This window comes from Heterocephalus glaber, unplaced genomic scaffold (genome assembly GCF_053883595.1).
Source record: "Heterocephalus glaber isolate CG9 unplaced genomic scaffold, H.glaber_assembly_v1.0 deba00001472, whole genome shotgun sequence".
Classification (NCBI taxonomy): domain Eukaryota; kingdom Metazoa; phylum Chordata; class Mammalia; order Rodentia; family Bathyergidae; genus Heterocephalus; species Heterocephalus glaber.
The window spans coordinates 15,335,859-15,351,083 of record NW_028258315.1 but is presented as its reverse complement, the minus strand read 5'-3'; the positions used below and the strand labels follow the sequence as shown (position 1 = coordinate 15,351,083).

Below are 15,225 nucleotides of genomic sequence, written 5' to 3'. Positions count from 1 at the left end.
AGGTAAGCTGCTCTGTGGGCACCAGCAGAAGAGACCAGCCAGGGCAGCCAAGCCTCCTCTGCATGGGCCAAAGTGCAGGATGCCTCAGAGTGACCCGGAGGGCTTGGGAAGCCAGGCTCTTGGGCCTCGCCTTCAGAGTTTCCGACTTGTAAACCAGGTCTGGGGTGGGACTCGAGAATCTCTAACAAGTTCTCAGTTGACATTGCTGCTGCTGATCTGGGGCCCACACTCGGAAAGACAACTGCAAACTTAGCTGTGTGTTAGGTGGTGCTATGCAGTCAGCCCTTAAATCAACTACCCCACCCTGCCTGATAGTTCTCTCTACTGAGCAAGTTGGCAGTTTCCAGAAAGACTTAAGGATGTCTCAAAGTAAGCCCCTGGAAAAACTTTATCAATCTGACTTCTACCACTTTGGAAACAGTGATCATATATAATATAGGGTCCCGATTCTGATTAAGACACTTGATGAAAATGATCAGGTGATGGCGATGTGCAACTAATTCCACCTGAGGCTTCTGGGGGTCTAGCTCACCAGGACAGGCTCCAGGGATGTCTGTGAAGCAAGCTCCCCTGGTGAGACTTGGGCAGCCAGCCTAAAACACGGCTGCAGAAGCCTTCAAGAACTGATAGCAGGGCCAGGGATTTAGCTCAGTGGTGTGGTGCCACCACCTGCCTCACAAGTACAAGGTCCTGAGTTCAATCCCCAGTACCAAAAAAAAGAACCACTAGCAGCCTGCAGCAGGGGACTGCTTGGTGGCTTTGGTGAAATAACAACACTTAGCAAATCTAAAGCAACAATACTACATCAGCCTTTTATATACTAGTGTTGATAAAGAGATATTAATCTTTTCACTGGGGAAAAGGTAAAGACTGTCAAGTAGTAGGTCTTAGAACTATCATGAACCAATAAACATTTGGCCATTTATTTTATTCCAGCACTTAGGAGATGCTCAATAAATACTTGCTAAATGAATGGATGGGTGGATGAAACAATCAGATGAAGAAGTAGGCGTGCAGGCAATCTGCTTTGTACTATGGGTAGAGGACCTGGACCTGGCTTGGGTTCTTATCTGAGTCATGTGATGTGAGGCAGAGCCTGTAGGTTCAAATGCTACAGGAGCTCAAGTGGGACAACTCTATGCATGTAGGTTTTGAAATAATATGACACCATAAAAGCAAGTTAAGAAATCAGACTTCAACAAGCTGTAAAATCCACAAGGTGTCTTTCTACAGAGATACATACTTTCTTAAATTTTGGTTTTTAAAAACATCACCTACAGACAATTTCATTTGGAAGCCCAGGCTCCCTAAAAAATGTATAAGTGTAAAGATTTGAAGATTTAATCTATTAAACACAAGAACCATTAAAACTATGCCACCACTACCGATCTGTAAATATATACCTGCATATACGTATAACTATATAAATGTATGTATATTTATGTCTTCCATATCTGTCAGTTTTATTGGTAGATTTAACTAAGCATAAATCAAAAACATTCGAGTAAAGAAAAAAGTGCATCTATATTGAACATATACAGATTTTTTTTGCCATTATTGCCTAAACTGTAAAATATAACTACTTACATAACATTCATACTATGTTACATATTACAAATATGATAATTTGAAGTATATGGAAGGCTATTGCTTAGGTAATATGCAAATATGACACCACTGTACATGGGGACATTGGTTTCCACAACGGGACCCGGGAGCAGCCCAGGATACCAAGGAATGACTGTGCATCTCTATTTCTATCTAAAATAGCCACACAGGGGAAGCCATGGTTCTAGCGATCACGGGCTGTCAGAGCTGACATTCTTCCTATCCTCGGCATCTCACTTCAGAATAACTATCTGCCACAGTTTGAATGGTGGTCACGTGGATAAAGCTGGTGCATGGACAGTGGAGAGACTGGAACTTGGCATTCATTTGTTCAGTGCTTAAGAACATGCAGCAGCTGGTGACCATGGCATCAGCCCACCAGGAGCTCCTCGGGATGCTGTGTGCCTGTGACCACTCCCTCCTTCCCACACACACCCTGAACTGGCCCCTTGGTTACCGGTGACCGTGAGCCACTAAGCAGCGTCTCCGCAGCAGCTTCCTCCCTCCTGCTGGCCCCTTCCCCCAGCCTCCTGAGTTCTGGCCCTGGCCTCCAAGTCCTCAGTCTGTTCACCCGGGGCTGGCTCCTCTGAACCACCTCAGGCCCCCTCTCACCTCTGCATCCTTCTGCCCCCGTTCACTCTGCAGGCTCCCATGAGTGATGGGCTGTTAGCCCGAGGGTCTCCAGCCATGAACCCAATGCCCACTCGATGTCCTCTCTGATGGCCCCCAGCACCCGGAAACCACACAGCAGCTCCCTTCTCAGCCTGCCCCTTCCCAGCACTCCCTAAGGCAGCCAGTTCAAAGTCTCTGAAGACCAAAGGAGGCGGTCGCAGCCCTCAGTGTAGCCCCTGGGTCCCTGTCCACACCTGCCCCGAACTCTCACCCCTCCATCCCCTCCCCCGACTGACACCCCACCATCCTCACACCCGACACCATGACTTTGGGGTCCCCGGCATGTCGTTCTGTCTTGCTTCCCCAGTGCTTTTCAGTTCCTTTCTTCCCTGCCATCTGGAGCAGTGTCAGGCCTCACTGTCCCACTCTCCAAGAAGCCTTTCCTGACCCCCAAATCTGGGATTCTGTGGCCTGTTATGGGTTGAACTATGTCCCCCCAAATTCACTTGTTGCTGCCGGCTCCCTCAAAATGTGATCTTATTCCAGCAGGACCCTTGTAGGGGTAGCGAGTTATGACGGGATCATCCTGGAGCTGGGGGCCCTAAACCAACAGTACCAGGGTGCTTAGGAAAAGGAAAGGACGGAACAGAAAGCCTCACACTCAAGGGAGCATGGTGGGGACCGAGGGAGGCTCCCAGCCTAGGAACTGGCAGGGGGAGGAAAGGCATGGGGTGGCTCCTTCCCCAGTGCCTCCAAGGGGCCCTGCCCATACCCCGACTTTAGACGCCAGCCTCTAGAACTGCAAGGTGCTGAAATTGTGCTGTTTAAGTCTGTGGTGCTTTATGATGACAGCCTCAGCAGGTGACTACCTGGCCTCTGTGTTCTCAAGGCCATCTGCAAGTCCCCTAAACCACAGCACGCTGATAGGTCTCCCACCACCTCAGCAGCTATAATGGACAGTAGCTGTCCTCTTCCCATCGTGCCTTGCCCCCTCCCCTGTGTGACGTCATGCCGAGATGGTTGCTCCCACCAAATAAACCCTTCTTCCCAGCGTCCCCCTGTTCCCACCTAGAAAGTAACCTAATACTCGCTCACCTCCTACCACCTAGTGACATCACCGGCTCCTCCATTCCCTAGTCACTACCTCACTCAACCCCACCTCATCCCCCACAAACTCCACCCCAGTCTCTATAAAAGACTCTGCCTGCCCCGGCCATATTGCTTTTGTCTCTCCTTTGTTCAGAGACAGCCCGGCAGATCTATTCCCCTAATGAAGACTTGTTGTGGCCTGGTCTGGTCTTGGTCTTCGGCCCTTTTACCTGACACACACCACCTCCCCAGCTACAAGCTGTGCATGCTGAAGAGGGGCCAGGCCTCTAGGCCCCTCCTGCCCTCCCAAGGTGCCCTGTGCCCCCGCACACTCACAGAGATGATGTGCCCCTTCAGACCGTGGGCGGAGTCTGCACACTCTATCACCGCGCTCAGCTGGGGGTAGCCCACCCCGGTCTTGGTGCGGGTGGTACACACGGAACCTGCAGAGAAAGGGGGCCCCAAAGAGACATCAGGCATGAGCAGAACGACCTAACATGAGCCTCCACCATCACTTTAGTGACATCACCATAGTGACAGCGGTGAACCTTCCAGCGCAGAGGACATGTCATGTGCTCGGGGGTCCAACTGCTAGCCACAGTGCCTTTGGTCTGCATTGCTGTTCTCAGCTGTTGTCCCCCTCCTGCAGCTCCTCAGGGCTTCTGGGCCTTCAGCGTTTGTCAAATGATAAACCTCTCCAAGCCTCGCCACCTCCTGACCAGTGAGACCCAAAATCAGGCGCCTCACAGAGATCAAATGGCCTTCCAGAGGAAAAATGGCTTGGCCCAGGGCCTGGCCCTCAGGAAACCCCCAGCAAAGGAGAGGCATGCTGGATACCCACACCCCCGGCTCCTGCTCAACCACCAACATGACGGGTCACTGGTCCTTCTCAATCCTGTAGCCCACCTGCCTCGTGATCTGCTCTGAGTCCTCATCCACCCAAACCCTGAGGTCAGCACCCACACGTACTCCTGCCTTGGCCCTTTTCCTTCCCACTGTCAAACCCGGCCCCGGCTGGATCCTCCAACGGGGAGCAGAGGCTTCCTTACCATGTGTCCCCCACTCCCCTCCAAATCCCAACCCTCCCTCCAGGAAGCGAGCACCTCCTCCCCACGCTTCACCCAAATTGGCTCCAACAAGCACCACTCGAGACCCTCCCCTCTCACTTCTCATCTCTCTGCTGCTGGCCACTGACTTTTCAGTCCCTCCCAAGGGGCAGACTGCTCCCCACCTCAGGGATTCTCTCTCTAAACACTGGGACCTCTGTACCGACCCGTCTCAGACAGCCAACCCTTTCTCATCTTTCAGGCTTTGTCTTCACTGCCCCAGGGAAATGTATTTCTTTCCAGCAGAAGCATTCAGCTACTTCCTCATAATATTTGTGTAAAAAGGCTGAAGCTGTTTTCTCTGCTGGATGGTAAGCTCCATGGACATTCACACTGCTGTCTAGCAGAGGGAAGGAAGGAGCCCAGTGCCTAATAAGGGCTCTATAAATAGTCACTCGAAGAATGTGTGGACTCAAGAATGAATGAGTCACCCACATCCCACTGTGTCCCCGGTTCTGCCACTGGTTCAGCTCCTCCTGGATGTATTGTGTCCATTATGGGGTGCTCTGGAGCCAGGCTAAAGGCAGACTAACCTTACTTGGAACTCTTGTTCCCAATGTTATTAATCCCTTGAGTGGTAACATGGAAACCACTCTAAAACACGGAGTTGAAAGTCTCCCGTATATTAAAAACTTGGGGGGCCAGGGATTTTGCTCAGTGGTTCTAGCGCATGCCATGCAAGCGCAAGGTCCTGAGTTCAATCCCCGGTACCAAAATGAAACAAAAAAACTTAGGTATTCCATGAGCATACAGGGCTAGTCTTCCTAATGTTTTCATACTTCCTATTCCCCTGAGAATGGCAGCACTGCTAAGTCACAGCCCAAAGGGGTCCTGGGTCTCAGAGGCATTTTCTCTCCCACAGACTCTGCTCATTGCTTTACAGGGTGCTTCCTTTTTTGATCGTGTCTTTTGGCTGGGAAGTATTTTTTAAAAATCTTTGTTGCTTTTTAGTCCCACCTAAAAATGTGCATCTTCTTTCCTTCTCTTTGTAGTGTCTGGTTAATAATGGATGCACAAGGAAGAATTTTAAAACATGACCGTGATGTCAACCCCAAGTATGATAGAAAGGAAAGACGAGCACCAGCTGGCCCCAGAGAAAATGGTGCCACCCAGTATAAAATCCGAAAGGCTCCACCTCATTTCTTCAGAGGCGGGCCCAGGAGAGAAAGCCTGAGAAGAGGACATGAGCAAAATCCTGACTGACAGGTTCAGGTCAGGCGCCGACACCAATAACTTCCTGGGCCATAGGTCAAGTTCAAACATGGCCTCCCAATCACAAGCCTGTTTGCAATGTTTTGGATCCTTCAAACATTTACATAAATTTGAGCCATTCTTGCCCATTAGCTGTCCGCATGGATTCATCAGCCTTCACCTTGCTCTTCAAAGTGTACACACCATTAATAATATCTGCATTCTTTTCTTCTACATTTATGTTTTGAAATCAAGATCTCATATTCCAAGCACCTGCAAGCACATTTAGAAGGTGCCTGGGTACATGAGGAAGTAGCTGAATGACATCTCTTTCTCAGGAGCTTCGCCTGGAATCTCAATGATGCTCCCGGAAAAAAATGTGTTTTGAACTCACGGATGAGTCACTTTTGCATTCCTTCTAGCCACTGCCAGGGTCCCCAAGGCCCTGGTCCCATTCCTCCCCACAGACAACTCCGCTGTCTCTCAACAGGTCTCACCTGGTCCAACTCCCACTTTGATGATATCTGCTCCAGAAAGAATAAGCTCTTCCACCATCTCTCCTGTCACCACATTCCCTGCCTGGGAAGGAAAGAACACAGCTCGTGATGAGGGAGAACTCCTGACTGGGAGTCCGAAGGTGAACAAGGACCTCCACATCCAAACCCAAGCATGTGTATGTCTCAAAGCCACCAGGCCATCAGGGGACTAAAAGAAAAAACATTGGTCCAGATTCCTGTAGTCTATTTAAGTCTGAAGATGGTGGACCCAACTGCTCCCCTGGCTTCCCTCTGTGCTGAAGAAAACACAGAATGTGCCACCTGGAGACCACTTTTGGGAAAACTGCCTGCGTGAGCTGATGGCATGAAAAGGCACAGAGTTAGGTAATTTTAGAAGGAGAAGAGATTGAGGAGGGTCTAGGTGAGAGCTTTTTCAACATCTCAGCAACTGACCAAACAAAATCTTCCAGGGAATCCAAGCGATGAAACATACTCAACTGATCAAAATCCTTACTGTTGGGCATAAAAGGCTTCAGTCTGAAAGATCTCTAAAGAATCTTTATGGAACACCAGAGTCAACATCAGAAAACTCCTGAGTATCTCACAGTTGAGAACACCACTGAAATGTCCCTGCTAGGGCAAGGGTTCCATTAGATATGCAAGGCCAGACAGGCCCCAGGGACCACATGCCATGGGCTCATGCTCCACTTACAGAACAGGAAGTGTTGGCCCTGAGAAGAAACACAGAAAGCCAGGAAGTGGCAGAATCCATCAACCAGAAGAATGCATCTGGTTTGGAAATAGTACAAGTTCTTTCACTGCAGGAGTCGGGGAGTGCAAAAATAGCCCTTTTTATTACAACTTGCTGCCCCATAGATTCTTCAGCTGGTGCACAGGATACCTGGCAAGGTGCCCTGTCTGAGTTCCTACAACTGTGCAAAGTCATATTCTGAAATATGCATCCCAGCTCATTCTACTTGCACTGAAGCCCAAGTGTCTTTTCACTGAACCGATTCCCAGAGGAGTTTTCTTTTTTAACCTAGACAAAGTGACTTCAACTTCACATAAAAGGCTGTTGGAAAGGGTGATGAGACAGGCAAAGCTACTATAATGCAAATACCAGCTGACAATGGACAATGGCAAAAGGCCCAGAAAGAGGATTAGAGGTGGGTTAGAGTAAAAGTTCTAGGCCCCCAAATTCAGAGGAAAACCTTCAATACTTGCAATGGCATAAAAGTGAAAAAGCAAAGATGGACCTGTCTACATAAAAACGAAACACACATGCTCATACAGTCAACAAATACCCTGGGAGAGAAAAATGTGTACAAATATGACAAAGGGTTACTAACCTTCACTTAACAAAAACTCTTAGAGATTCATAAGAAACACTAACACCTCACAAAATAAATATCAAAGGACAAGATCAAACTAATAAAAGCGGTTAAAAAGAGGGAAAGCAGTCAGCTTAATAATTAAAATGAAGATACTGATGTGGTACTACTTTTCATTTAACAAATTATTATTGCGATAAATACTAAATGCTAAAGAGAAAACATCAGACTCTCCACCAGTGCAATGTCTATCTCAGGACAAGTTTTCCTAGAAAGCAATTTGTCCAAATAGAAGAAATGCCAAAATATGCACATCCTTCGATCCAATAATTCTAAGATTCCCATGGAAATCATTATAAATGAGGTCAGACTTAACTATAAAGATGTATCATTTGTAGCCGTACGAAACTGCAAATATATTCCCAAAATAGTTATGGTTCAACAATTTTAAAAATCATGGTTTTTCATGTTATGTGTGTGTTGCCAAAAATCAAACCAATAGCCTTGCACATCCAAAGCAAGTACTCTACCCCTGAGCTACACTCCAGCCCTGTGTGATGTTTTTTAGAGAAGTTTAATGGTGTGATCTCAATCTTGTTTTGTGTGTGTGTGTGTGTGTGAGAGAGAGAAAGAGAGAGAGAGAGACAGACAGACAGACAGACAATATGAATCAACAAGCCAAGCGAGGTGGTACATGACTATAGACCCAGTAACTCAGGAAGCTAAGTAAGTGGACCCAAGTTCGAAACCAGCCTGGGCAACTTAGCAAGACCTTCATCTCAAAACAAAGTTTGAAGTCATATCCCATTGTAGAACACTTGCCTAGCATGCACTAGTCCCTGAGTTCCATCCCTAATACTGCAAAAAAGAAAGGGAGGGAGAAAAAGAAGGAAGGGAAAGAAATGAAAGAGAAGCTACCAAATTGTATTTAAGTGAAGGGATTATCTGACTTCTACTGATTTTCTTCTTTTAAACTTTTCTGGATTTTACAGTAAAACATACACACTTTTGTAATTAAATGGGGGAGTCTTTTGGTTGGGTTTGGTTTTGTGGTGCAAGGAACATAGGAACTCTATACTTGAGAAAGAATAAAGACCACAGAAAGAAGGTTAGAGCCCACATTTTTCCTTACTGGTTAACTGCTTTTTAAAAAAAAAAAAATCAACAAAACTTAACTCTAAATCCTCCACAATTTCATTTTCAACATAGACTCTTTTTTCTCCCTATCTGGTACCACCTAGGAACTATTTCATATGCAAGGTTGTGCTCTAGACAAGGTAAGCCAACTCTTCAAACAGGAAGGGGACCAAGGGTCGGGGGCAGGTAAAAAGACGTGTTATATACCTGGACCAATCCCCATGATGAATGTAATCACTATGTAGGGCAAACATGCACTAAGCATAGGGACCGAGTGGGTTTACCAGTGTCCAGAAGGCAGGAGCCCTCTCAGGTGTGTCCTCTCCCCTCAGCAACCCCAAGACTCCTGCATCATGGTCAGCACTGGTCACTGATGCCCAGTGGAAACACCTGGAGTGAGTGCTTAGGAAACCCCTCAAGGTCGACCCATAGCACAGTACAACACCAGGGACCTGGCATTCCTACTGATAGGAACAAAAAGTTCTCTGTTCACATCTGAAACTGAGAGAGCCAAAATCAGGGACAAGAGCACTAGGCCAACTCGAAAATGAGAACAAGGACACAGTACAGTCAGGTGTTGGTGAGGCCCCCAGTCTAGCAGAGGTGTGCCGTCCCAGGGTGGGAGGAGCTGGGCAGGCATGAGTAGGTACGAGGCTGCTTTACCTCAGCTCCAAGCAGCCTGTGTAGGGAGCAGATACAGCACAGGCAGTCACATCTCCGCAGAACAGCAGGCTTGGTCACTTGGGAAGTTCAGCCACGTTCACTTCCCGGGCGGGCAGAACACAGAAGCTATGAGCCCTCGTCAAGAGCATAGCAGCAGGCAGGTGAGAGTCCCCATCAGGTGTCCCGGTTCCCTGGAAGGCCAGGCACCATCTATGCTCACCCAGTGTCTAGGTGGCAGCAGGTCCTCCCTCCCCCTGCCAAGGAGACAAACGACGACCGGGGACAAGACACAGCAAGTGACAACGGCTGCTACAGTCTGAATGTTCGTGTCCCAAAAATTCACATGCTGAGAAGGAGGTGGCAGAAGGTGGGCCTTTGGGAGGGGATTAGCTTATGGGGACAGAACTCTCAAGACTGAGGTTAGTGCCCTTTCTTCAAAGGCCCAAAACAGAGTCTCCCTCCCTCCCACCATGTGGAGACACAGTGAGAAGACAGCTGGCTCTGAACTGGAACAAGCTCTCAGACACCAAATCTCCCTTGATGTTAGACTTCAGCCTCCAGAACCAGGGAAATAATGATTTTTATAAACTACCTGCTTAGGGCATCTTGTCACAGTAACCCAAACAGACCAAGGTGAAAGACCTCTGAGCAAAAACCAAACTCAGTTGGCCCCAGTTTTCTCAGCTTCCCATTGGACCCATACCTATGGCAAACAAAACTCAGAAAGGCGGGAGTCGAACAGCAGACGTCCCGCTTACTGAAGAATTCTGAACAAGTTGGGCCCAGTCTCAGTCTGTTCATTCTGCTACAAAATGGGGCACCCACCTGTGGACATTATGAGGTTTACAAAGAAAATGATCAAATTCTTAGCACAGTTCCTGGGGGTCCATGGTGCTCTGTAAAATTGAATCCTACCATTTACGAGTGATTTGTATATACTGCTCTTCTTCACACTTTAAAAGTTTTTCTATTTGGGGTCAAATTCACATAACATAAAATCTACTGTTCTAACCATTTTTAAGTGTAGAGCTCAGTGGCATTAACGTACATGCACACTGCTGTGTAACCATCACTGTTACCCATATCCAGAAGTTTTGCACTGCTCCAAAATGATCATTCATCTACCCGCTTTTCACTGGCTCTTCTGGGCCCCTCTGCCCAGAAAAACCTCTGCATAGAATGATCAAAGGCAGTGGTAGCAAACAGGGCATGGCTGGCTTGCCAAATCCCATGGAAGTGACGGATATAGACCTTCTCCCAAGTCCACCAACAACGTCGTTCTTCCTGCTGATGGAACCATGGACTGTCAAAGCCATCTTGCCTGTCACCGAATTCATTAATTCTGAATGTGGCTGCAGAGATAAGCATCGCCTGAGTCTCTGAGGCCCTTGAGAGCTTTCAGCCACAGATGAAACTATAAGCCAAAATAACCCTTCTCTCCTTTAAATTGCTAGGGGCAGGTATTTTGTCTCAGCAATGGACAGATGACTACTACAGTACCCAAGGGGGAGGTAGAGGAGGAAGGGGTGAGAAGGGAATTGAGATGTGTTATGTTCCTGTCCAACTCCCCACAAGGGATGCAAACATTACATACTGCACACATGTACTAATGAGCTAAAATAAAATTTTAAAAATTTAAATTTAAAAAACCCCACCAGGCAAATAGTCTTAGGGCTTGTTACACTGTCCACCAGCCAGCACTTGCACAAGGACCTTTTTCTGCCAAAGATCTTCTTGAAAAATCTTTGTTTCCCCTCACACCCTGTGGCCAGACTCATCTTAGGTGAACGGCAAGAAAAACGCCAGGGTGATCAGCCAAGTCCTCGCTCCTGATTGCCGAGGATCGCCAGCTTCTGCCAGGGCCATCTGTGAGCGCCCCTTCTGTTCACTGTTTTGCAAGGATCGTAACTCCACTGAGCATTCACACTGTAGCTTTCAGCTCCGAAGCACTGAGAGATGTTAATGCATCCTCACAATGCCTCCAGAGGCCACTGACGAATCATGTTCTCAAAATCACCACGAACCAAGGCTGTAAGAATATGGGAGGTTTCTGAGGGAATCGTAGATTTCAGGGGTCAGCGCAATCAAACAATGACTTAGGAATAAACAACTCCCTTGCCAAAGTCTTCGGTTCCTGGCTGGGGAAACCAACAGGGGGGATGAATACACCGCACTGGCCAGCGGGCAGGTGCTCAGAGGCCCCTTTGGCTGGACGGGCTGGGGGGACTCTGTGCCCACCTCTCCGCCCTACTCCCTCTTACAAGCCCCAGGCTCAGCACTGGCGGCAGCACCCCTCTTGTCCTGCCCATGCTGCCTCCTTCCTGCACTGCCATCTCCTCTGCTCTTTGTCCCGGAGGAGAAGCTCACAGACGCTCTGGACTTCAAAACAGGCAACTGGCCCAGTTCTCAGTAAGGCCAGCCATGAGATTACCACAGAAAGCTCCGGGGACCACCATTTTAAAAAGTGATGTGTTTTCTTCTACTTCTTAATACAGTTCCCCCAACCCAGCCGGCTCTTCATCTTTCTCCTCCATCTCTGGCTCAGCTCTCAGAGAAACGACCTTCCATGGACCTTACTACTGACAGGCAATTGCTGGGGCAGGCTGCACTGTTTACAGAGCGGCATCCCCTGTGGACCCCCAATAATTCTCCAGACATCAGTATCTTTGACCTCTTTTTCACAGGTGAGGAGAGCGACATTCAAAAAGTATGCAATTCCGCAATGTGACTCAGTTCATGAGCCCACCTGACTTCAGGAGTGCTACTGGCTCAGTGTCTGCATCCTCCCAAGCTTCTTATCTTCCTAGCTTTCAAGTGTCTTGAAATCTAATCCCCAACAGTATTACCAGTAAGAGGTCACCTTTAGGAGGTGACTGGTCATGAGGGTGGTGCCCTCGTGAATGGAATTAGTGCCCTTGTAAAACAAGCCTGAGGGAGCTTGTTTGGCCCTATCTGCCATGGAAGGACACAGCTAGGAGGACTCATCCATAAGGAAAGGTATCACCAGATACCAAATCTACCTACATCTTGATCTCAGACCTCTAGCCTACAGAACTGGGAGCAATAAATGTATGTTCTTCATAAGCTCCCCTGGTGATGGTATTTTATGGTGGCAACCCAAATGAACTAAGAGGCACTAAATTAGTAATTTTAACAGTGTTATAAGGAGCTATAAATTAGAGAGGGGAGAAAAAAGCAAGCGAAGCACCTGGAAAGGCCATGAAGGCTCAGTTCCAGGAGTCCCAGAGCATCACAGAACCAACAAAACAACACAGTGAATCTCAAACGCACCATCAGGCAAAGCAGGCACAAGATACACAGGATGACTACTTATATAAGGTTCAAAACCAGGCAAAATTAACAGTGCCATTCAGGGATACATCAAGAAGTGGCTAAACAGACCCCTGTGAAGAAGGAAAAGATGAGCACAGCTGGGATGGACATTTCTTCTGAGGCAGGCATGAGGGGCTCCTGAACACATTTCATGTTGCACAACTTACAAAACTACTAAAGGTGACTCCTTTTTCTCTAAGATGGCGGAGCAGTAAAAGCAGCAATGGACCAGCCTCTCCGGGATTCGGAATTCAGACACTGCAAAAAAAATCTGAGGAAGAAAAGAAGAGGTAGAATCCTGGGACCCAGGAAGATGTGATGGGAAAGTTGGGGCCTACAGAGAAACTGAAGACACTGAACATAAGAAAGAAAAATGAAGGAACAACTTGCACTTTCTCTCCAGCTCCTGACCTACGGTGGTGAAAGGGGTGGACTGAACCTACAAGAGATGCAGTCAAAGTGGGCGTCTCCAACAGCATTCAGAGGGAAACGGGGCGGTGGAACAGACCAGCAAATGCTGTAACATCTTGGAGAGTGACTCCAGCCCAGGCACCTGCAGTCTCCCTGAAGTGAGTATTGGATGCCATACAGGAAGGGGGCTGACCCGGCAGGACCTGAAGTGGCCACAGGTTGGTTTTACTTCAGGACTCCCAGCTTTATGCTCTCACAGTGACTGGGTGGGGCTCAGCAGCAGGAAACATCCGGGGTCAGAGAGCCTTGGTCAGGCTGCCAAGGACCCTGACCCTACCCGCAACGGCCAGAGGCCAGGTTCAGCCGACTCTTACTGAAGGCAGGCCTGGAGGTTGGTGCTCCTGCCCTCCCCTACTGCCTGCTTTTGGGTGACTGTGTCCAGTGCAGACCTGGGCTCTGACTGCCCTCTCTGACGGCCAGCAAGAGTAGAGACACTTCTTTCACTGGACTTTTCCCTGAGATCGTGCTCTGGAAAATAACCACACATTTGCAAGCATGGAGAAATTCTTCCTGTTTTTTCCTTTCTTGTGTACTTGGTTTTTACTTTATGTTTGTTTTTCTAAGTAGAACCGTTTTTTGAACTCTTTTTGTCTGACTTTGTTCTGTTTTTCCCTCCCCCTCTTTCTTCTTTCCTTCCTTCCTTCACAAGTTTCCTGGGGCTTAGGTAACCTTCCTGTCCCCTTCCTGGCTCCTAATCTTTTTTCTCTTCTCAATTTTCCCCAATTCTTCCTTCTAGTTTTCCTCCCTTTAAGTATTTCTTATTTTCACTCTGTATATAATTTCTTTTTTCTTCCTCTTTCTCTTTTGTTTTCTCTGTCTTGCCCATTCTTTTTTCCTACCTTTATCTAACTCTATGGAGTAGCCTTCTACTCCCCAAGAAGATCCCTTGTACCACTTTTCTGTCCTTCTTGTATCATAGTTTAAGGTTTTAAAGTTTTTCTCTTGCATTCCCTCATTCCCAAACCCTGTATTTTCAATAGTATAACTATAAAGCTTTGTTAATATTTTGATACTTAACTTTGCAAAATTACTGAATTGCTTTCTACCATTAGTGAAAACATAGCTATACATTTAGTATATATTAGCTATATGTCAATACCTGGGTTGCTTTAATGTTTATTTCACAATTACAACTTTTTCTCTAGGATTAAGGGTAGTATGTAAGTGGTGCTATTTTTGTTGTCAACATCTAATTTGTCTTGAGTAATATTACTGTAGATGATTTAACAGGGCACATACTTGTTGCTATGTCTCTGTAAGATACTCAGACAACTTTTGTGACATTAACAATATTAGAGTATATTCCTAGAGAACTTGGATGCTAGGCTAATTACATTGCATCTTCACTTCTCAAATCAACCAAGATGGTCAGATCTTGGGGCTGTGGCAAACGATTATAGTTAACCACACCCAAAGACCACCACTGAAAAGCAACTAAAGAGATAGATATACTGGTAACAAAGTCTTTAGACTATAAGCATTCACAAACTTCAGCACAAAGCAAAATAAGCACAAACAGAAACAACAGACACATGCAAAAAAAAAAAAAAGCAACGTAACTCCCAACTCCCCTGAAGCCAATTCAAGGGGTACCAAAGGACAGAATAGCATAAGCTATACACCCGAATTAATTGGAAGCATAGCAGAGGAGGTTAGAAAGCAGCTCAAAGAAGTACTCAGTAGGATAAGAGAAGATATAAATAAGCAGATAATGGAAATAATAACTAAAAATATTCAGGACCTTTCAGAAGACACCAATAAGAAGTTAATAAGCTGGGGATTTAGCTCAGTGGTTCCATCGCCTGCCTCGCAAGCACAAGGTACCGAGTTCGATCCCCGGTACCAAAAAAAAAAAGAAGTTAATGAGCTAAACAAAATAATACAAAACACGAATGACAAGTTGACCAAAGAATTAAGAGTCTGTGAAAAGGTTTCAATCAGAAATCCAACATATTAACAACTGTACTGAAAGTATGGGAAGAATTTTAGAGAAGATCTGACACCAATACACCTCAAACTCTTTAATGAAATTGAAAAGGAAGCAGTACTTTCAAAGTTATTCCTGGAAGCAAGCATTATCCTGATTACAAAACCAGAAAAATACCTAACCAAAAACAAAAACTACCGTTAAGTCCCCAACTTACAAACAAGTTCTGTTCTGGGAGAACATGCCTTAAGTCCAACAAA

At 46.8% G+C, this 15,225-nt stretch overlaps 1 protein-coding gene across 2 annotated transcripts in view; it reads right to left on the bottom strand.

Annotated features, from left to right (window-relative positions):
- Gmpr (guanosine monophosphate reductase) overlaps positions 1-15,225 on the bottom strand; it is a 43,277-nt gene that overhangs the window by 9,479 nt on the left and 18,573 nt on the right. For both annotated transcript variants that reach the window (XM_004847650.4, XM_087181217.1), the window contains exons 5-6: positions 6,104-6,185; positions 3,646-3,752 (exon numbers count right to left, since the gene is read on the bottom strand). In XM_004847650.4, coding sequence (XP_004847707.1) covers positions 3,646-3,752; positions 6,104-6,185 — 189 coding nt within the window. The remainder of the gene's footprint in view (positions 1-3,645; positions 3,753-6,103; positions 6,186-15,225) is intronic.